This window comes from Delphinapterus leucas, chromosome 16 (assembly GCF_059928025.1).
Source record: "Delphinapterus leucas isolate spDelLeu-1000000601 "Yukka" chromosome 16, BTC_Dleu_Yukka2, whole genome shotgun sequence".
Lineage (NCBI taxonomy): Eukaryota > Metazoa > Chordata > Mammalia > Artiodactyla > Monodontidae > Delphinapterus > Delphinapterus leucas.
The window spans coordinates 73134934-73159302 of NC_143144.1; the positions used below are offsets into that span (position 1 = coordinate 73134934).

Below are 24369 nucleotides of genomic sequence, written 5' to 3' on the forward strand. Positions count from 1 at the left end.
AACACCCTTTATTTCTGTTATCTCTCTGTGTCCAGAGTACTTTCTCATACAGCTCTCTTCAGATGTCAAATTGGGTTGTCTTTTCTGTATCATGTACTGTCACGTAAAATTTAAATATAAAATCCACCAGAGGGAAATAAATGCTTTGGTTAAAATGTGTCCTGTGATTTATCATGTAAGGAGCTTAAGGGTATGTATTCAATAAACCTCAAGTAGAAGCATGTCATTCTGTCAGCCCAAATACTGACTCTCTAGTGAAAAGAGAAAACCCAATTGTCTTCAAGTTGCCCCTAAGTCATCTTTTTCTCAGAAAATTTAAATTCATTAAAGTGGCAACTAGACATTTTGGAAATATAGGATCATAAATAAATAAAATTGAACTAGTTAATGAAATAATCCAATATTTAACCTGATTAGAGGTAAATAGTCATCAGTACCAGAGTTGAATTCTTGGCATTATTTGTTGTGGGAATAGATATATTTGTTATATTGGGATACACATATCAGTTTTACTGTCTCAGTGAGAACAATACGTAATGGTGATCCTTGGATTTCAGAGAATGGGAACCAGTCCTGAAGCTGATTTTTTAAGTGCCTACATGTACTAGAAAAAAAGGAGAATGGAATGAATGAACTTGTAGAATTGCTTCCTTCTCCATAAGTTGTTGAAAGTTATAATTATAAAAATTTGGACCATAGACAAGAATTTACATTTTTTTTTTTTTTTTTTTGCGGTACACGAGCCTCTCACTGTTGTGGCCTCTCTCGTTACGGAGCACAGGCTCCGGACGCGCAGGCCCAGTGGCCAGGGCTCACGGGCCCAGCCGCTCCGCGGCATGTGGGATCTTCCCGGACCGGGGCACGAACCCGTGTCCCCTGCATCGGCAGGCAGACTCTCAACCACTGTGCCACCAGGGGAGCCCTATACTTGTGACTTTTAATTTTTCTTTTAATAACAAAATCACTTAAATTCATAGCATTCTATAAGACTTTGAGAGTTTGGTTATAAAAACCATCCAACAAAATACAAGAAATACAAAACAATATTTAACATAATCCCATAAAATTATCTTTAATATGCTGTTGTATTTCATGTGGTGAAAGTCTAACCTCTATTCCTCATTCATAAAGTGTGGTGGACAATCTATTTTGCCACCTTTGGAGCATGCTTCTAAGTCTCCAATAAGATAATTCTCATGAATTATATTGACAACTGAAAAATACTATACAAAAGTAAGGCTTACTGAAATTCTGATTGAAACTGACCCAACATTGTCTTATGAACATTGCCTCAAAACCAAACATGTTTATTTCCTTTATGATAAAATTTGTATATTGCACTTTGTAATGCATTAATAATTTCTTGGTACTTTTGCAATATGTAGCAGTAACTATTTCTTTGATAAAAATGTATTAAAGAAGGCTGTTAAAATCAAATTTAGAGGAAGACTTTTGAGCAAATTTAGAATAATTTTACTAAATAGTAAATAATTTTCAATTATTTTACCTTAATTTCTTTTCACCTGAAACAGGAAATCAGTGCAGCTAATTATTTAACTATCCAAGCCTCACACTTCGGAACAGACAAGATCACCCATATCAACATACCTGGATGGAAATCAGATGGCAATGGCAGCAAGACATGTGCAATGTATGATGTGAATAAACGCTTCTTTACACTAGTATGAAAGCTTTATGTTTAATGTGAATGTACTTTGCAAGGTACTAATGTATTCATGGAAATTCTCCATTCAGTTATTCACATTGTCCGTGTCCCAAGGCCTCAAATGAATTACCCATTTCCCATTTATTTTCACTTATTATGAATCACACAGATTATGATGGAAGATTTTTATAATTATTCTTTGGTAAATTCTCACCTTTGACAAAAGATTGAGTGGTGTGATAAATTTCTCATTTATTTTAAGGAAAACATTTCCAAGTTCACTCCATGAAATTAATTTTCCTCTCTTTTATACCAGGGTTAATAGACTGCTAACGTAGTAAGCAATTAATTATTTATAAGCCATATAGTGTGGTAGAGTCAGGCTGTCTGAAATCATATTATGGTTCTATTTACTAGCTCTGTGGTCATGGGCAAGTTAATTAACCTATCTGTGCCTAGGTTTCCTTCTCTTTAAATGAGTATTAAGTTAGTATATGTAAAAGGGTTAGGACAGGGCCTAGCATGTAGTAGGTTCTCAATACCTGCAAATGTTATTTCTTATTGTGAAATCAGTTGTTCAGGCACCTTGATTTTCTTTAATTCTTACTTTTTAATACTTACAATAAATCTTTTTAGGTGTTCCTAAAAGTAGATGATGTGAACTGCATTAATTTACGCTGGATTAATGGTTTGCTGAAATATATCCACGCTGTAAGCAATCTCCGTGCTGTTGGTGCTGAGATAGCTTATTGTATTGATGTTCTTGTGGTAAGAACTGTTGATTTTTTTAAATTATATTTAACTGACTTTGTATCATAACACCAAGAATTTGGGGGTAATTCTATGTTCTTTTTTATTAGTTTACACATATACTGAACACGTGAAATAATAAGCATTGGTGTATGATAGCCAAAAAGGGAAGTTACTTCCTGTGAAAGAAGTGCCTGTGGTTCTACAAAGTGCCACTTGGTGGCAGTGTCCCTTCACAGGCTCCTCACCAAATCCTTCCCCACCCCCCAAGGTTACTGCCATGGTCAGTGTGTAGGACCATCTCCATTCGTTTTCATCACATTGTAAACCTATCCTTAATGATAGAGAAGAAACTGTTTCTGCCTTATGGATGCTATTTGTGTAGAATGTGAAATGTATTTTCCAACAGAAACTGGGTTCTATGGCAGTGAATTAGGTCCATGGGCCAGTCCAGGCATGACCAGTTAACCTACACGTTTCCTAAAAGAATAAAATAGACTTTGCTATTTATGAGGGATATACTTTGAGACATTTATAAATCTCCAAATGCTCTACCATAATAGAAAGTAATTTCACACCGTGAAATGCAGTGAAGTAAAATCTAAAGATTTATGACGCTTTCAGATTCTTAAGGAGAGTTCACTCCTTCCATCCAACAACTATTTCACTCTGCACTTGCTGTGGTCCCGGCTCTGTTCTAGGCACTGAAGGTACTTGGTGAGTGAGACAGTGTTTCTGCTCCGGCCAAGTGTGGGAACAGTACTGTGGAGAATTCCAAGGCAACGGGAGGGGGCGTGACAGGACCAGCACCTCACTTAGATGGGGGTCAGGGAAGGTGGTGTAGAGCGCTGAGCCCAGTTAGGAAACAGCCTGGAGGAGAGTCAGGGAGCCAAATACTCACCTTCTTCTGCCCCCACTTCTCTATCTGCCCCCCACTTTATCTGCCCCCCACTTCTCTATCTGCACCCACTTCTCTATCTGTCCCCCAATTCTCTATCTGCACCCACTTCTCTATCTGCCCCCCACTTCTCTATCTGCACCCCACTTTATCTGCCCCGCACTTCTCTATCTGCCCCCACTTCTCTGTCTGCCCCCACTTCTCTATCTGCACCCCACTTTATCTGCCCCCCACTTCTCTATCTGCCCCCACTTCTCTATCTGCACCCCACTTCTCTATCTGTACCCACTTCTCTATCTGCACCCACTTCTCTATCTGCACCCCACTTCTCTATCTGCACCCCACTTCTCTGTCTGCCCCCACTTCTCTATCTGCACCCCACTTTATCTGCCCCCCACTTCTCTATCTGCCCCCACTTCTCTATCTGCACCCACTTCTCTATCTGCACCCCACTTCTCTATCTGCACCCACTTCTCTATCTGCACCCCACTTCTCTATCTGTACCCACTTCTCTGTCTGCCCCCACTTCTCTATCTGCACCCCACTTCTCTATCTGCACCCACTTCTCTATCTGCACCCACTTCTCTGTCTGCACCCACTTCTCTGTCTGCACCCACTTCTCTATCTGCACCCACTTCTCTATCTGCACCCCACTTCTCTATCTGTACCCACTTCTCTGTCTGCCCCCACTTCTCTATCTGCACCGCACTTCTCTATCTGCACCCACTTCTCTATCTGCACCCACTTCTCTATCTGCACCCCACTTCTCTATCTGTACCCACTTCTCTGTCTGCCCCCACTTCTCTATCTGCACCCACTTCTCTATCTGCACCCACTTCTCTATCTGCACCCACTTCTCTATCTGCACCCCACTTCTCTATCTGCACCCACTTCTCTATCTGCACCCCACTTCTCTATCTGCACCCACTTCTCTATCTGCACCCACTTCTCTGTCTGCACCCACTTCTCTGTCTGCCCCGCACTCCTCTGCCTGCCCTTCCCGCTCTGTCAGGGACACTACAGTACAAGGAGGAGCTCAGAGTGAGCCTTTGTCCACAAAGGATAAAAGCAGATTCATCACCTTTTCAGAGAAAAACCAGTCCTAAGCTTTTGTGAATTTCTTCCTTGATCTTGGGGCCTGAACTGCAGGCTCTTAAAGGTCCAGGAAATAAATAGGAGTGGCTCGTAGGAAGCTGGGAGGAGATTTTGCTGAACTGAAGAGGAAAGTGTTGGCTGACTTTAATGTTCAGTGAATTGTTCGCCCCCTCGGAAGCCCAAGGTGAAAAGCAGGAGAAGGTCTAGGGTGAGGGAGCCTGGAGCCCCCGAGAGTAATTCAGGAGCCAGACCTGCAGAAGGAGCAGCTAAGGAACAGGTAGGAGTCTCTTCCCTGCCCCCTCTTCTGTCATTTTATCACAGGATACCAGGATTAGCCCTGGGGCAAGCAGGTGCCTGGAATAGGGTTACAGGTAGATGGGGAAGGAGGAGGAGAAAGCTGAAGGGGAGGAGGGTGAGAACCAATATCAGACACAGTCTGTAGGGGAAGATAAGAAAGCAAGCAGAGGTTTTAAATGGTGGCAGCAGTGGGGGACAGGGCCCCCTAACGACAGGAGCCACTGGGGCAGCCATTCACATGTAAAAATACTCTTCATAATGCAGCACATAATACTGTCATTACTGGTGAAAAAATAAATAGATTTGATCAAATGACAGATTTATCCAAGTGAAGGCAACTGCATGATTTTCACTATTATGAAGAGAGCCCGAAACTTTGCTGAAACTAAAAATGTTTGCTCCTTTGTTCCCCATTAAGTTGATTGTGCGTGTGTGTGTGTAAACTCTGAGGCCACATAGTCTCATTGTGAATATTCTTAAAAACTTTTTCTGAAGGCCAAAGTCATCCCAGACATTTGCTAGAGTTGCCTTAAAGTGGAGAAGACAGACACAGACAAGGTGGATAATAGCATGGGCGTGAGCTGCCTTTGCCCTGTGTTGGGGGCGTGCTGGATGGGTTGGGTCTCAGGAGGGATGGGCACAGGCTGGAAGCCACAGCCACGGTCACTGGGCTGTTCTCCTTCTTGCTCCTGAGGACTCTGAGGCCCCTTAGCACAGGGAGAAGAACTCTGACAGAAGGCATCCCTCCAGCCCACCTGATGCTCTCTGCTTCAGCTGGATAAGGATGTAGTTGAACGTGGGGTCGCTTTGTCACTTTACCAGTCCCCCTCCTGGGTGTGAGAGGGAGAAACATGTCAGCTCCTTTTTCATTTTAAGCCTATTTCAACCATTCTACCTGCTCTTTTAGAAATAGTTGTTCTGTTTTCCTTTGAAAAAATCCTACCAGAAAAAATTTGGATATTCCCCTTCTAAAGTGCACTTGATTGGCCGCAGCTTGAGAGCTCATCTGGCTGGGGAAGCTGGGTCAAGGACGCCAGGCCTTGGAAGGATAACTGGTAAGTCAGCCCTGCAGATGGGCCTTGGGTTTGTTTACATATCTGTTTATGCACAAAATGTCAAGTATCTGAATGCCAAACGAAGTCTCAGAAGCAAATGTAAGACAGGAGAAAATGTGACTCCCCCAAACCAAAACCTGAAACGCTTCCAAAGTGTGAGTGTGTAAATCCACGTTCAAGGGGTGTTCACCGCAGCGTTATCTGTGGTGGCAAAGTAATGGAAACTGTGATCATCCACCTGTCGGGGACGGTTGACTGAATTATGACGCATTCCATGCTTTGCAGTTCCATAACAACTAATAACACAGAATGAGATAGAGCCCTGATGATGGTCCTGCTCACCCAGTGTAGCTGGCAGTGATGAACTGGTTTGTTTAAGGCCCATGCCATTGCAGTTGTGAACATTTTGAATATTGCCCCTGGATACACTGTTAAGTCTAAAAACAAGTTGCAGAGTGAACCCTATGAATTAGGGTTTTGAGGATGATACTTAATTGTATCCCTTCCCTGCACTCTGACTTTTTAGTGGGACTCTCCCAGACCTTTCCCATCTTGACCTTCCTTGGCCCCTCTGCAGAATTTGACCCGCTGGCCCCTCTGTGCTGTTGGAACCCCCTCTCCTCTTGGCTCCTGTGGTTCCCCATCTTCTTGGTTGTCTTTGTTCTTGTCTGACAGCTTCTTTCCAGGCTCCCTTGCAGGTGCCTTTTCTTTCACCTTCCCTTACTCGTTGGTATTCTTCAAGGTTCTATCCTAGGCCCCCTCTTCTCTCCTCTCCTCTTCTCATTCTGTCATTTCTCTCTCCATGCTTATATTAACCAGAAAAATAGAAACAAAACCTGAATCGTATGACAGGCTGTTGCGCTGAGGTAATGCACACCCCGCAACTGTGGCACTTTCATTTCTCACTCATGCCGCATTTTCCCAAGGGTCAGCTGCAGCTCAACTCTGAGTCCTCTCCACTCTGGGGCCCAGTCTCCACTTAACAGCAAAGAGACTTTGCTAAAATACAAATCTGACCGTAAACCTCCCCTTCTGCAAACTTGTAAGAGCTGCCCATCGACAACCAGGTCATGTCCAAACTCATCGTGGCTCAGGTTACATCTGGCTCCTGCTTAAAATGCTATCTTCATCTTTCACCAAATTCTAAAACTCTGTGCACCAGCCCTTGAAAGCCAGTTACACTTTCCCAAATGTGGTTAACCCTCTCGCCTGATGGTCACGTATATTCTCTATCCTCTTCCCAGGATGCTGCTGACCCCATCTTCACCCTGGCTGGCCTTCTGTTCCCTCACATCTCTGCTTGTATTTCTCATCTCCAGCAGACGCATTTCCTAGTTTCCCAAAATTGGGTTACATGTTGCTTCTCTGTACTTGCATAACACCTGTGCTCACCTGTCTCAGCATTGAGCACACTGCATTGTAGTGCCTTCCCCACCAAACAGAAAGCTCCTTGAGGACAAGGCTAGACCTTACTCCTTGTACACAGATGCTGAACCCTGTTCCTGGCACATAGTAAGTGCTTGATAAATAACTGTCAAACGTGTAAATGAGGAGTTATGTGAATGATCATAACATTTTAAGGACCCTAGATATCTTACCTTTGTTTTAGTAGACATTTGGACAGCAGACAATGGGTTGAGAGTCTGGCCACCAGGCTCCTGGTCCATTTTGTACCTAACATATGATGGCCTTGTCAAGTCCCTTCACTTCCCTGGGCTTCAGGCTTTTGTTTGTCTTATAATGAATGGAACTAAGTGAGCCTTAGCTGAGGACTATGATTCTATTATTTTAACTGTGTTGCTTTGAGATCCATCTTTACATTTTGAAGAGCTCTCATCTTTTATTTTTATATTTTTACATATAAATGTTGCTTTTAAGATGGTCTACAATCCGTAACCTTAGTTATATGTATGATATTCCATGTACAGATCCTAGAATAGCCACCTTGACTTTTCTGACTCCGTTAGCTACTTTGGCATTGTCTAGACACAGCCTCACTTGTGTGTAGGAATCCGACATTGCAGTATATACAGACCCTGAATTTATAAATGTAAACAGACCCTACAGTTTATGTATCTGTCCCTCAAGCTGAGTGGTGTTTGACCTACATAAATCATATAAGAAAGAATACCTTGCTTTCACCATCTATCCTTCCAAAATAACAACACTATCCATGTACTATCAATGTACTTTTGTATGTCTCAGTTTAATACACATTATGCTTTTTCCTAGGCTTGGACCCAACTGGGCCAGGTTTCCACAGCACTCCAAATGAAGTCAGGCTGGACCCCTCAGATGCCAACTCTGTTGATGTTATTCATACAAATGAAGTTCGCTTCCTCTTCGAGCTTGTTAAGTTTTTAACACAAACTGAAACATGGAGGAGAATTTTAGAAGCGTTTATCCTGCTTTTTTAAATTTCAGGTGTTGGAACTATTAATGCTTGTGGCCACCTTGACTTTTACCCAAATGGAGGGAAGCACATGCCAAGATGTGAAGATTTAATTACACCTTTATTTAAATTTGATCTCAATATTTACAAGGAAGCTAAATACTTTCTAAAATATGAGGACTGCTATTATAAATTCAGTGAGCTCCCTGCTTGGATAGAATCCATGTCCTTTTGTATATAATATAATATAATATAAAAATATGTTTTAGCCCAAAACACAGTTGCATGTATGAAGTTCCCAGCAGTTGTGAGATCTGCAAGGTCAGGGTCCACGTCTTAGTTACCTCTGCAACCCCAGGGTCTAACAGAATGTCTAGCATGTTGTACTCACTCAGTAGGAACAAGGAGGATGTATTCATCCAACAAATATGTATTGAGTGCTTACTATGTGCCAAGCATTATTCTAGGAATAGCAGATGTAGGAACGCATACAAAAGACAGAAGTCCCTCCCTGATGGAGCTAATATTCTAATTTGCTAGAAAAACAAAAATAGAATAAGTGCTAAGAGACAAAACAAAGCATGTAATGGGAATATGATGCGTTGGTGACACTGGGGGTGACGTAGGGGAAGGAGATTTTTGATAGGGTGGCCAGGAAGTCCTTACTGAAAAGATGACCTGAAGGAGTTAGCCAGTTAGGCATTCCAGGCTGAGGGGTGGGAATAGCAAATGCAAAGGGCCTGGGGCAGGAGCCTGTGAAGTTCATGGCAGTGAGGAGCCTATTGTGGCTGAAATGAAGTGAAAGACAGGAGAGTACTAGGACATTAAGTTAGAGAAGGAACAGGGCAGAGGGAGATAATACAGCACCTTATGGACTGTAGTAAAGACTTCAGCTTTTACTCAAGTGAGAGGGGAGCCATGGGAGGATTTTGAGCAGAGAGGGACATGGTTTGACTTGTTTTTTAACAGAATCACTCTGAGTCCCAAATTAAATTAATCACAAATTAAACAAATAATATTTAACCTTTTAAAGTGGTTTCTAATAATAATAATAATAATATCTATAAGGCACTTAGCTATAAGGCACCAAAAAGTTATTATTTGGGAGTTCCATTCCTCCCTATCTCTGCACATCATCATGATGTAAATAATGAACTATATCATACATAGCATATAATAATGCACAGTAATATAACGTATGATGATTCTAAATATCCCATCACCTGATCCCATGTGGTCAGAATAGCTAGATGATGTAATTATTTTATCTTCCATTTGGCTGTTGTAGAGGAAAGATACACAGATCGTGACATTGAGAGTAACTCGACTTTCCTCTTCACTAGAGATAAGTTACAAAGTTTTAATAGCTGTCCTGAAAGAGTAAATGTAATTAGAAATATCTGTTTGCAATGACTATTTAAAAAAAAAAACTGGTGAAACTATGGATACTCAAAATGAGAATTAAAGCCAATTTGACCTAGTGCAGGTAAGTGAAATTCATTCAGAAAAGGCCTATTATAAAACTTATCTCTCTCATTATTTGCCATATTATGATTTAAAATTAGTTCTATTAGGATAAAATATAGATCATAAGACTCCTTTACATAACTGTATTAAGTGTTATATACTGAGCACTTGAAATTCTGTAAAAGAGTGAATTCAAATAAAACATACATTTATCATAAGCTATCATTTTGAGATATAATTCCTACAACTTTATTGGATTAAAAGCACATTTATCATTCATGTTAAGTTTTAGATGACTTTTAAGCTTCAAGATATTCTGTTACATTATATTTATTACTAAGAAACCATTTACTTTTAAAATTCATAGCTCCCAATATTCTAATGAACCATCTTGTCTAAATCACAATTAATTATGAATATAAATCTGTATGTAAAGAAACCTGATGTAAGAGAAGTCCTTCTTTTAAAAAAATGATGCCAATTCTTTATCTCTTCTATGTTGCATTTCTGAAATTATGCTGTCTCAGTTATCTATTGCATAATGAACCATAGTGGCTTAAGAGAATAATGGTTTTATTGCCCATGATTCTAAGCCTCAAGATGCAGGCAGAGTTCTGCCGAGCTTCTGCTTTGTGATGTGTCCATTGGACGAATGCATGTGATTGCATCCAGCTGGGAGCTGGGCTGGGCTAAGCTGAGTGGGAAGGTCCAAGATGGCCTTCCATGTCTGGGGTCTTGGTACTAGCTCTCCTCTCTAAGTGGTCTGTTATCCTTCAGAGCTTCTCTCCCCAGCCAATTAACCTGGATTTCTTAACATGGAGGCTGGGTTCCAAGAGCGCAAGAGTAGATGCTGGAAGGTCTCTGAAGACCAAGGCCCTGGAACTTGCACAGTGTCAGTTCCTCCACTGACTCACACAGTGTCAGTTCCTATTGGTCAAAGAAGTCACAAGACTAGCCTGTAACCCCAACCCAGAAGGGAAAAAAAAAACCCAAAACAACTCCATCTCCTGAAGGGAAGAAGAGTAACATGATATTGCAAAGGGGTGAGGACCTAGGAAGGAGTGATTCTTTGGAGGCCACAGATATAGATAAGTGATTTACCACATACACTAAAACCAAAATCTGGTTTCTCAAAAGTCAGCCAAGCTCGGTAGGTCATTGGAAGAATAGTCCATGTCAAAGAGTAAAAGCATTTTTATGTAAGGAAAAGAGAGTATAAATGACTGGAATGCTATGATAACTTGAGAATGAACGAATGTACTTAGAACTTTTATGTATTATTGCAATAATCCTATTAGTAGCAGTAATGTTATGCCCAACAATGGCAAAACTAATTTGTCTGTAATTTGTCTTTACAATACCTCCCACCTGTCTCACCTGGAAGCTCAGCTGAAGGTGTGCACTGGCTAACCTTGCTGGCTGTTCTATGACTGAATAGGAGGGAGTTCAGTCACTCCTGCAGAAACAGGGATACGGAGAATTAATTGGTCTAAGGCGGAGATGCTATGTGCACCATGGTACTCAGAGCTCTAAGTGCTTACATCAGAGATCTGGGAAGTGTTGGGGATATTAGTGTCAGAGCACAGTCACCTACATTTGCATTTGTTTATTTATCCTGATTGAATGTCCCTTTAGAGTCACACGAATTCTTTCGTACAAGAAAATGATATGTAATATTGATAAATGTGGAATATCCAAGCCTACACACAAGGTCTGGTGACCTAGACCCAAGTCAAAAAACTATCATTTAAAATTACTTTTTCTAAGAAATGGTTCATACTATCAGTTAATTGGAAATTGTTTTCACAGAAGTGTTTTCCTTCTTTGATTGCAACCATGCCCGAAGTCATCGCTTTTATGCTGAAAGCATTCTCAATCCTGATGCATTTATTGCTTATCCTTGTAGATCCTACAAATCTTTCCAAGCAGTAAGTAAAACGTTTTGCAGTGTAATTTAATTAGCAAGTCATTTTTTGAAGCATGATCAGCCAACTAAAAATTAGAGCATTGAGTATGTAGCCAAAAAAATGCATCTGCCATTTTGGGAAATAATAGATTCTTTCTGTGCTGAGTACTGAACAGTAACTGGGGTTGCTGGAGGGCTTAAATAACTAAACCAACTATTTGTATTCAGGTTGTTGTGGCTCTTTTGAATTATATCCAATTTTGCTGTTTTGGCCATTTGTTATGCCATAATTAGATGCTACTATCTAAAAGGGCAAAAATTTTTGTGTGTATATATTTTAAATGTCATCCTCAAAGATGCCCCGAGAAGCCTGAACCAATCCATAGCTACAGTGAAACGTATTACCATTTACTTGGAACATGAAAATTATTTTTATTAAAATTTAATTATTTATACAGAGCAGAGCTGAGGCGTAGATAGCTCACAGGAGATCCATGCAGATCAATACATTACAAAATGCCAAATCTGATTTTGCTTGAGTCATAAAGCACGTGGTGCCAGATCTGAGCTGAACCTATTTTTCATGTGGTTATCATTGTGAAAAAAGGAGAAAGAAAATCCATTTTGTAGCGGGAAGTGGAAAGGTTTTCCTGCTTGTGCTTTAGACACCTACCCCCTGTTTTATCAGGGAAGAAAAATGGGGGGTTTCCAGCCGAAGTGTGTTGTAAGTAATAGCATTTTGTGAATAAGTACAGTGTTGGGACAGGAATAAGCATTTCCCTCCTTGTACAGAGCAAGGTGAGTGAGCCCTCAGGCTGTCTTCTCAGTTTCCTGAGCAAGTTGTCCTTACTCATATTGTGGCTGGTGAACTGCTGTTCTTGGAAAGCTTGCCATCCAACCACTGGCACTTCCTCAAAACCTTCTTCAAGCTCCAGATGCTGCTCTGAATGGCTAAATGGATCCTGACACTTACTACACCAAAGGCAGGTGGAAGGAAGCAGGTTCTGAGAGTCACAGTGGATTCAGAGTTAGGGGGGTTCAATCTGCTAAACTGGAGAACCACAGGCTCCTGTGCCACATGGATGCCAATTATGGCAACAAGCTAGAGAACATCAAGTCAATTTCCTTGACGTGTTTCATTGTACTTTTACCCAACAGTCGTAAAAGATGAGATGAAATTTTAAAAAATAAATAAAATAAAATAAGGAGGGGTTTTAGTGCCAGGCTGTCTGATTCACATTTTTGCTCCATCACTTGATAGACATGCAACATTGGACAGATTGTTTACTTCTCTGGGCTTTAGTTTCCTGATCTGCTAAATAAGGAAAGTAAAAGCATTATAATAATAAGGGACTTTGTAAGGAGTAATTGACCTAAATGCATATAAAGTGCTTCAAACAGTGCCTTGCACATGGTAAGCACTCAATACATATGAGCCCTTGTTATTTTGTTAGTATTTTTATTCATTAAAAATGGAGTTTTTAAATGGGGTGTTTTACTATAGTCCTAGCCTAAGTGTCCATGGTTTAAAAATCTAAAAGTTCAAAACCTAAAATAGCAAATACTCCAACACTGCTACCCAGATTTTTTAAGTTAATATTTTGTTAGTTTTGCTTTAGATTTTAACACATACAGATAAAATTGAAGTACCTTACATTTCCTTAATGCCCTTCCGTAAGGCAGACTTTGAAGCAAATCAATATACATATATCATATAAATAGTATCATACTGTAAGTATCTTTCTGAATTTGTTTTTAAATTAAATTTTATAAATTTAAGATCTACATTGATGTCTATAGACCTATTGTATTTATTTTGTAGGAATCTGCCACAATTTATTTATTCATTCCCCTACTAATGTGCATTTTGGTTGTTTGCAGTTTTTCTTATTAAAAGCGATTTTGCAATGAACACCTTTGCATATCGCCTTATGTGCTTGTGTAGAAGTTTATGACATATAATAGAAGTGAAATTGTCAACATATTATGTGCATTTCCATCTTTATTAGACATTACCAAATGTCTGTCTGCAAAGTCTGTTAATTTATATTCCCATAAGAAGCAAATGAGAATTCCCCACTCCATGTCTTACCCATACTTGGTATTGCCGATTGTCTTAATTTTTGTGAATCTGCTGAGTATGAAATTGTATGTTGCTTTAATTAGCACGTTCCTGACAACTGGTAAGATTGAGTATCTGTTTACATAGTTATTGACTATTTGAGTTTCCTCTTCTGTGGATTGTTTATTCATATCATTTACTAATTTTTCTAACAGTCCCTTTTTCTTTTCCCTCAGTTGTTTTTGTTTTATTAAGTTTTGTTTTTGCAAACAGGCAGGATGGTCTGTTAGGCAACTTAGTCATTTTTAAATGCATATATACTTTATTTAGATTCCAAAAATTTCTGATAGTTTAACAATACATCCTGAGTTTATTGAAGGTGAACATTTCTAATTACCTCTTATTTTCTGTCACCAGGGAAATTGCTTCCGTTGTCACAAGGAAGGTTGCCCAATGATGGGTCATTTTGCTGATAGATTTCACCTCAAAAAAATGAAGACTAATAGATCGTATTATGTTTTAAACACAGGGACTCTTTCCCCATTTTCCCGTAAGCATTGTAGCTGAATTTTATTGTAATGCTTTAAGGCACTTATCTTTTAAAATTCAGCAGTTTTTACTGAGTGTCTACTAAATAAGTGGGCATTGGGCCAGACTCCGAGGATGCAGTGAAGAACAATGCAGTGAGTTTAGGCCGGGGGAAAGCAAAAAAAAAAAAAAAAAAAAATCAGTTTCAATTCTGAGTAATAAACTTTCTTTTGGGAGATCTTCAAAGGAGGAACTTCTGCAACCAGATCAGGGGAGCCTTCTGAGGGGAGGTGATTTCCAAGCTGACTCCTGAAAAGTGAGTAAGAGGGAGAAGGAAATGGAGTATTCCAGGTAGAAGGAACTGCATATGAAAATGCCTGGAGGTAAGAGAGAGCTGGAACTGAAAGAAGATCCCCCTGCTTGGATTGTAGAGACCAGGAGGAGGGTAACACGAGACAAGGTGGGAGAGGTAAATTGGATCAAATAATGAAATTGTGCTCCATGTGGGAGGTTTGGGCTTTATCTTTGGGCAGGCAGAAGCAAAAAGGAACTGGGTGAATGGATTTGAGGGATGCAGAAAATGGAGAAGTCAAGGATGATTCTAGCTGGGGGGATGATGTGCCATTTGCTGAACTTGGTAACACAGGCAGAGAGGCTGGTTTGGAGTAAGTTGATGGCTCAGTTTCTAACATGTTAGGTCTGAGATGCCCTTAGGACTTGGGCGTGTACAGTTAGATATGGGTCTCAGCCTCTGGAGATGTGGTCTATGGTTACAGATTTAAGCATTTAGACAGTAATCTAAGCTATGAAAGTGGACGATGTAATTACCCAAGAAGACTGTGTCAAATGAGAAGAAAGAGAGCAGAGAAAGAGGCCCCTGTGAAGGAGACTGAGGAATGAATAGAGAGAAAATACAAAGCTGTGTGGGAGCTAGGGCAAGAAAGATGATGAGGAAGGGAGGGATTCACTGCACCAAATATGCTAAAAGGTCAGATGAGACAGGGGCCCAAAGGGGCTCTAGGGGTGAGCCACCAGTCCCGTCATTGCTGAGTTTGGGGTTTCAGTGGAGAGGTGACAGTGGGAGCCATACGGCGGTAGAATGGGCTGAGGAGGGAAAGGGAGCTCTTTGGCAATGATTAACTCACAGATTGAAAATTCTCTCTAGTAAAATTTTTCCCCTTTCAGAGGCTTTTCAGACAATTTTATGAAGAATTGCATTTTTTTCTGTGTTATTAAGCATACAACAATTTCAGAATTCAGAATAAAAGATCTGTTTAGCTCTAGATTTTTTTTAAGTTACACTTGACCATTTGCAAGGGATTTATCCTATTGACAGGCTTTGTGCTGACCCAGACCTGTATTGGCTGGGCATTCCTAGTACATAGCCCTGCAGGAGAGGAAGGGACAGTTTACTTTGCCTCTAAATCATTTTAAAAGCACAGACCTTATTGCTCAATAGGTTTTCTAGATTCTTTTCTGGATTAGTTGTCAAACTATGGCAAATTAAAACTTGGCTACAGAAAGCATACATGCCACGGAATACAAATTTAATGGATGAGAAAAGACACACACATTTTCTTAAAGTTATAAAAATGCCTGGAAAATTAAATAATTTTCTTTAAAAAATATTGTTAAGCTATTTACAGAATCAAAATGTGAACATTTATATGTTTTTTAAAATATAATTTCTCACCAAATTCACTCGAGCTATATAAAGTTGTATTTTTTCATGGACGTGAACAGCCCTGTTCCACTTTAACCTTGAAAGTTGTATTTACATTAAAGAAGCCAGGATGTCATGCTTTCCATGTGTTTTTAACCCTTCTTTCTCTTTATTTCCAGGTTGGAGGCACAAACTGTCTGTCAAACTTGATGGAAACAGTGTCACTCAAGGAAGTATGTTTCTCTTTGTAGGTGGAACAACAGAGAAGACAGGGGAGTTTGGGGTTGTCAGGTAGGTAAGGACGAGGACCTGGCAGGTAACAGTGCTGCACTCAGTTCTCAGTTCATCTGGCTCAGTAAGGCTCAGTCTTTTCTTTTCCTACAATACCACCAGCTATCTTTTCTTTTTACTTTATATTTTCCAAATATAAAATAGAAATCAGTTCCAGCTACAAAAAGAAAATGTTAGGAAATGATAACATGAAAGTACAGATCTAAATAATAAAGCAAGGGGGAAAAAACTGACAGGAAACAAAATATATTTTTAATCCAGTCCATTAATGTTATACAAATTTGGGTAGATCTCTTTTAGTTTTATAGATTCCATACAAATTAAGACACTTAAATAAATTGCCAAATTTCGAATAAGCTTTCTAAGTAGTACCCACAGGTATATGCTATATGCTGGGACAGTCAAAGGTAGGAATAATTCAGTAGAGACACTCACTGTGCACGTTGGACTGAAGTCCCCTTTTATCTTGAGTTTTCCTTAATATTTTCTTTGATCAGCCTTAACATTTTTGTATTACATCTTTCATTTTCGTTGCTTAATTCGGCAGTCATTTCAGAATTAACATTATACATACTAATTAGAGGTTAACGTTGTGCAAACTGATGAACAGATTAGATGCTTTGCCTCTGTGAGTTCCGTCGTCTTCAAATACTGGGCAAAGGCACAAAAAGCAGGGATTTTATGGTTGTCTGTTGAGGGCTGCTTCGGATCAACTGCTCTGGCAGCGTCTGTGCTCATCATCTCATCTTGGTGCACCTGCCTCTAAAGATGGGTACGGTCAGTGATTGTCTTGATTTTGCTTCATGCACAGGCTCCAGCCCGTGGCTTCTAGCCCTGCCTCCCACCGTTTGGCTTCGTTCATCTTCAGCTCAGCCACATTACCCTGATTACTCCACCCAGCATTAAATAGATCCCCCCTTTTCCCCCCTTCCTGACTTTATCCATGCTGTTCCATGTTCCAAATACCCTTCCCTGTCTTAGCATGTCTCATATCCACTTGCTTTTCATATCTCCATTAAGCTATTCCTCTGAGAAGAGTTCAACACCATCTTGTGTCTGTGGCTCTGAGGCCCACAGTACACTCGCTGCCTAAGGCTGTGGGGTTTGTGTCCTGCCCAAAGGCAGCTGACCTGGGGCAGGTGGGGAGAAAGGTGCAGTTCCTGCCCCTTCTAAGATTTGTGACAATGTTTTGACATCTCTATACTTCTTTTGCTAATATCTAAAGAAGCTATTTGTAATGTCCTTGCATAGTTATCCAGTCCTCTTTTTTAAGAATAATTAAGCATTTCAGGTCCACAGTAGATGTCTTATCTTGAAATGAAGCCACTAAATGAATTTGTATGCTAGTCTATTCCCACTCTTCGGTCAACCTTTAAGAGTCTGGTGTCACTGTAGATTATAGTTTAGTTATTTGGGCTTCCAATGACACTGTCATGAAGAGCTGCACTGTGTGTGCACTGTGTGAAGGCAGTTCATGGGGCAACAGGGAAATTACCCCAATAATCTGGAAGAAAAGTTGTCATCTGGTAATTAAATCAATTAATTTTACATGTAATGGAATAAGGCCCTAAGAATAGCAACATTCATTCGTTCAGTCATTCAACAAACGTTCAAATGCCTATTATATACTGGGAATTGTTCTAACTGCCGGAGAAACAGACACAGGTCCTACTCTCATGGAGCTTACCTTCCAGTTAGAGGAGACAGACAATACATTAACAAAGGAATAAGGAAATAGCAGCAATAAAGAAATCTCATCTGGTCTAATTTTGGCGTGCATAAAATATGCCTTATGTCTCAAGATAATCTACTTCTCTCTGCTCTATTTCCACACTCACCAAAACATCATTTTTATCATTAGTTTGGTTACCCAATTCTTTTCATACAGATGAAGAAGGTACCAGGGAAAGGGTAGGAGAACATTTTGGTTAATAAAAAGGAAGCATTTCACCATTGTGAGCTGATAAACAGGCTTCTAGTTCTTATATGTTTTGTGTGAATTTAGTCTATCGTTGGTAGTTTGATCATTTCCTGGTGTCAATAATGCCACAGAGCCAAGACCAGATCTTTTATTATGGAGTACTCATCCCCTAAAAATCACCTAGTCAAGCTTCCCATTTACCTAACCCTTTTTTCAAGCTTCAGAATCATGCTATTCTGAGAGGCTGACCAAAGTGAATGGAAAGAATAAATCTCCTATAAGCAAATGCCAGAAAATGAAACTTTCTCTTCCATGGTACACAGAGATGTTGTCTTCAACTTCAGCATTGTGAATACCCGGTGCAAGCTTATGAGTTTTTTTTTTTTTCTCTTTACAGTGGAACACTGAAGCCAGGCATGACTTATACAAATTTAATTGATGCAGACATTAACATTGGAAACATTGCAAGTATTGAGTTCATTTGGAAGGAACTTTCATTTGAACATTCTCAGAATAAGCTGGGAGCAGAAATGGTGATAGATATATCTGGAAAATATGGATATGAGTAAGTCTTACTTTTTCCTTTGCACTTTCAAACATAGTTTAAACTTTGCAAATGACATTTAAAACCCATATATAATTTGAAATTTGAAAATAGTATAAAAATTTGTGCCGTTGAAAGTTTTCAATTAAAGGAGATAAAAATTATTCAAGAAACCAATACTATATTTGTGAAAGTGTTTATAAAATAGTAACTACTCATTAATTAGAAGACCTACCTATGTCTTCCACCCCACCTACCCTGGAATCATATTATTATCCTCTTTTTTCCCCTTTAAATTTTTCAGATCTGCCTTCTGTAGCTAGAACTTTGTAGGACTTAATATTGCCCAGATCCTGAAACCATGCTAATTCCAGATATAATCTCAATGGATTTACTTAATGGGAGCAATGGAAAAATTAAGCTGGTATCCAGACCAAGCTTGGCCCTTGTAAATGAGATAGAAATGTATAGTTGCCTTTTTTCTATATAGAATGTTTTTCTTATTGACAAGCTTTTATATGTCCCTTAAAACCAGACTGAGCCCTGGGATTCTGGGTTATCAGTGACAAAATAGAGCTGAGTTAGTATTTCCCTGAATAAGAGGAGTTGTTACAAGTAGGTGGTGTAACCTCATCAGAAAATGAGCCTCTGTCTGGTTGAGTGTTTGAAGTACATTTAGAGTATTTCCAGGTGGAATAATCCTTGTTCTAAAATGATTTGAAGAATATTTACTATGTTGTTAAATCTCACTAAGACACATTATGTCTATAGTTCATGATGTATAGTAGATGATAACCCTGTGGGTTGATACATCTATCGATTAATAATAAAAACTAATGAGAGCGCATTAGTGTTTGCAAGGTGTTCCTTGGTCTTCAGGGAGTGTGTGAGGTAAGAGATTTTGGAGCTTATCTATGATGTATGTCTCAGGTAGTAATGGGCCCTGAGGATCATCAGCCCCTCCTTCTAGAAGCCCCCACCACAGAATTACTCATCTCCCTGGGCCTTGAAGGTCCCATTGTAAATTTTTATTTAACCTAAAAGCAGCATTTCATTTCTAAAGCCCTTGACTAACCCTTTGTGTTTATAATAACAATATTGTAATATTTAAATGTGTCATTTGTGTTTTTTATTTTGCTTCAATTTTGTCTAATTCAGTTGTCCTCATCCAATGAAAATAAAAGATGAGTGTTTTTATTTGTTCTGTTCTCTATCACTGGGCTCAGTGTTTGGCCCATAGCACTGTGCTATGAATATTGTTGAAAAGAAATGATGACAGATACTCTGCAGAGGGTTTCTTGATTCTCCTTGTGCCTTGTTGCCAACTGAACCTTAAGAAGAGACCCACGGGTGTACATGAACTTGAGTTGTGGCAGAAAGCAGAGAACAAAGTGGGGTGACCTTCCTGCTGAGCAAGGAGGAGATAGAAGGCTGATTGGAGAGCAAGGCTTAGTGGAAGGAGGAGAGGAGATAAGGGTGTGTTTGGCATGGTCTGGCTGAGCATCCTACCTCCCTGGTGCCATATCAGCCTGAGGCCCACACCAGCCCAGGAACAGGGAGGCCATGAACAGCCCTGTAGGAGGCTCTGAACCCTACTGAGTAACTGCATCGCAGCCCCAGCACTCCTGAGCAACCTGGCAGTGGAGTTGGCCCATGGCTCTGGGGGATGGAAACCTGTTAGAGCAGCTGCCCCGGGCCTGCACTGCTCTCTGCTCAGCCTTTCTTCCTTTCAGGAGGGGGCTGCCAACTGGGAGGAAGAGTTATGAATCAGGATGCTGCACTAGGCTCTGTGTGTCCTGGCTTGCTTCCTTGTTCGAGGCGTCTCTGGGCTGGCTCTTTCTAAGCTTGAAAAGACAAATTGGAGTCACTTAACTTCTGGGAACCCTATTTTAATAAACTGTAGGCTTTCTGTCCCATTGTTCTTAATATCTGTCCCCTTTTTTGCATTATAAGAATGTCATATGAAAAATAGTGCATGAGCTATCCAGGCAGATCTGAAAGTTCAAGGTGACAACATTATTTTCTGTGTGTATTGCTGCCTAGGAAAGCTCTTAAAAAATTGATTCCCTTGCTCTCTGAGTGCCCAGCGTTAACTATAGCAGAGTATTGGGGTCAAAGGCTGTTAGGACATTCTTCTGCTTCTTGAGCGAACTGCCCTTAATGCTGGAAAGTGACTTCCAATCCCATTAGCCATCACTTTCTCCACTGCCCATTGCCATCAGTTCACACTCGTACCTCGTCATCACATTACCCACAAATGCCCTCCTCTAAACTTGCACATGGGAGCATCCCCCTCTTGGACCACAACTGCTTTCCCTTCAGGCCGACGGAGTGAACTTCTCAGTCCTTGCAACTTCTGTTCCATTACCTTTCTACTTTCTTGAAACCCACCAACCCATTTCCTTTCACACCCAGCTTACGTTGCATGATAATTTAGTTTAGTAATAATGCTTATTAACACCCTAAACTCCCTTTTTTTTTGCATCCTGTTGGGCAAAACCTCAACTGGAGTACACTCAGTGTTCCTCTTCCTCTAGGCCAGCACTCAAATAGTTGAGGGCTACTGGGACAGTCATGTCTCAGAGAAGACATGTATAACTATAAGCTGATCATCAACACTGTCCTGAAATTCTACCTGGTTTTTTGTTTTTTGTTTTTGTGTCTGTTTTTCGCTTTTTAACACCTCTTACCCCAAACTCTCCACCTACTTTATACAGAAAACAGAGGTCATCAGAGAGCAAATCTCTCCTCTTTTTAATCCAAACATGTCAGTTACTTACATCTGCATCCGTTTTATCCTTTTTCTTTCTAATAAGGAAGCTACCCCATCTCCCACCCAAGGCCAATGCTTGCCTCTGTGCTTTGGATCTCACTCTCTCTAGCCTTCTTGGGAATCCTATCCTATTGGTTACATTTTCTTTCCTTTGCACATTCAAGCTCTCATTGCTTTAGATTTTTTAAAGCCTAAGTCTCTCCCATTGGGGGAAAACAGTCATTCTCAACCCTGTTTTCCCCTTTAGTCCCATCTGACCTGAAAATAGCTCTCACTCACTTTTCCAGTGACTGCCAGGTACGAAGTTGAATGGGAAGTTTTACTCATTTATTCCATCCCTCAGCAGAACTCAGCACTGTTTTTTCTTTTTACTTTTTGTTGTAGAAATTTTCAAATATTCACAGCAGCAGAGAAATTGGTTAGATAGAACTCCCAAGAACTTGTCAACGAGTTAAATGATTTTCAGATTTTGCCAATTTTGTACTAAGTGTGTCCACAAACACACACTCCCTGTTTTTGTTTTGTTTGTTTGTTTTTGCTGAACTATTTTAAACCAGATCCTATGTGTGATACCATCTCTCCCATTTACACATCAGTATGAATCTCTAAACAATAAATTTGTTGAACATAATCATAATATCTATTTTAACAATAAGTTTTAAATGAATTTAAGGTTAACCAAAAGAATTAACCATAATTCCTTAATATCATCTTACATTCAATTTGTTTTTAAATCTCCCAGATTGTCTGAAAAAGCTCTTTTCGGCAGTCGGTTGGTTTAAATTGGGATCCAAGCAAGATCCACAAATTGCATATGATTATCATGTCCCTAAGTCTCTTTTCATCTATAACAGTTCCCCTCCCCCTTCTTCCACACCAGTTGTTAAATAAACCAGGTCACTTGTCCTGTAAAATTTCTCACATTCAACTGATGGGATCCCCTTGGTATCATTTAGTACATTCCTCTCTCCTGTGTATTTCCTGTAAACTAGTACTTAGGTCGGGACACTTGATGGGATTCAGGTTCCTGTCCGCTGGGCAGTGGGGATTGACCCCCTCCATGCGAGATGGGTAATTTCTACACCTTACTTACAGCTCTCAAGTTAACTGGTGATCTTCTATTCATTCAAAGGATTATATATGTACTCACTTTATATATTTGAAAGGGCTATACCAGTTAGAGTTGTAGGTAAAACAAAATACTGACGGGCTTCAAATCTAGTTGCTAAATGGCAGGCTAAGAGGAGAAAGGTGACTTGAAGAAGGTTTACTAGGGTTTGTGCTCCAGGAAGATTGGAGGAAAGGGGCAAATTGTGTAAAGATCCAATTACAGAAGAGGCACTGAACTCTGCACTATGCCTAGGGCTGGAGGAGGTGGGTCATAAACGTTCCTGCAGAAGTTGAGGAAAATTCAGATACCTGGTGGAGTTGTGTGTCTGTTTCCCCAGGCTCCTTAGATCAGAGTGAATAATAGCAATTACCCTGCTTAACAGAGCCCTCAGGTTGTGTTGACTCCGCAGCTCTTCAGAACAAGCAGGGGGTCTCAGGAACAGAAGTATAATTTATGCCAAGTTATTGTTTCTCAGCCTTTTAAAACCTAAGCTCATGTTAGATAAACATAAAAATCTCGTGTTCCTCCTGGGGTCTTTACTCCTACACTTGGGAAAATCAATCTTTTTTCATATACCCTGTGGCCAAAAAGATTTTGTAAATCTTTACTTTCTGCAGATTGTGTAATAAAAATGATAGGTGTGTTTTCTGTTATGTTTTGTTATTTTTTCCCCAAATGCATACTTATAATACCAGATGGGCTTCTTTATTTTACACATGATTCTCTAAGAGTTCTGCTCTAAATGATTTAAGTCTTATACTCAGGAGAGTGGAGTCTTTCTATTAGATTTCTCTCCAATACGAGAGAATGTCTGAATGTCTATATAGACTGGGCCAAGATTTTTGGTAAATGCTTTGTCCCATATACAGTCTATTTTCAAAGTTTGAGTTTTGCAGATATTTAACCTTTCCAGAGTCATATATCTTTCTTTTCTTTTCGGAGGCTTTTTTTCATTCATTCATTTAAAAAACGTTTATTGCGTTACCCTTATGTGCCAGGCATTGTGCTAAGTCATAAGGTTATATGAAAAACAAGAGATAGTCCTTACTCTTGAGGTACACACAGCATTGCAGAGGACACAGGAAAATAAATCCTTGATTATAATACATCATGACAAGGACTGTGATAAGAGCAGGCACAGGGGTGAGAGTGGCATAGAAAAGAGCCAGCTAACTCAACTACTCTCACACCTTCATCCTTCACTCACTGATAATGATAAAGAGAGAGAGCAGTAGGTTTTCATTTCTGAATTCTGTGGTTGTCATACATACTGTTATAAGAGATTCCATTTGGAATTCAGTGTACTTTATTTTTCCAGTACCTGTGGTCCTGGAGAAACAGAACTGACATTTCTCTCAAACATTCACACATAAATCTATCCATCAAGGATCTACTGATCGTCAGCTGTGGCCAGAGGAGCAATAATTTCCTTGAGGGTCCCAGGAGGAGGGAGCAAAGGCCATGCCCAATAGATTTAGGATGACGCTAACCAGAGCACGACTAATCCACTCATCTTGGGCTCGTGTAAGACCCAGTCCAGTGGTCCTAACGGAGTCAACTGCAGAGCAATGCCTATGCATCATGAAGACAGATGCAATTACCAAACTTCAATCCATCATTTAGGAATAACCACAGCAAACCTAAAATTTAAAATAGCTTAAGGCTAGAGATTTGTGTGTGGAGATGAGAATACCACTTAAAAGTAAGGGAAACAGCATTTTTCCCGGACTTTTACCTTGAAGAGCATGTGGGCAGCAGGTGATGCCTCTGGACGCTGTTCATTAATATGAGGTAAGACTCTCAAGCTCTTTGGTTAAATAAGAATTCTATTCAAATCATAATACCTCATGCAAGAGTGAGAAAAAGGAAGTGTTAGTGATTCCCTTCTGGATTAAAATGAAAAGGTATGCACACTTGTAGCTTCTGGAAAGCAGAAAGGAATTTAAATTT

At 40.0% G+C, this 24369-nt stretch overlaps 2 protein-coding genes across 5 annotated transcripts in view; both read left to right on the plus strand.

Moving 5' to 3' along the window:
- The window catches only part of CCDC172 (coiled-coil domain containing 172), a 78661-nt gene extending 76273 nt beyond the window's left edge, over positions 1–2388 (plus strand). For all 4 annotated transcript variants that reach the window (XR_016388172.1, XR_016388174.1, XR_016388173.1 and 1 more), the window contains one exon: positions 1533–2388. The gene's annotated coding sequence lies outside the window, so the exon portion shown is untranslated. The remainder of the gene's footprint in view (positions 1–1532) is intronic.
- Positions 1509–23843, plus strand: PNLIPRP3 (pancreatic lipase related protein 3; the record flags this gene model as incomplete). The annotated part of the gene is given in 11 exon segments (XM_030759257.2): positions 1509–1626; positions 1629–1651; positions 2303–2434; positions 5653–5761; positions 7994–8307; positions 8963–8966; positions 11433–11548; positions 14006–14138; positions 15959–16070; positions 18389–18556; positions 18840–23843. Coding segments are annotated over 11 exon segments (1293 nt in total), but the record flags the coding sequence as incomplete, so codon positions are not given.
- Positions 23844–24369: the final 526 nt, after the last annotated feature.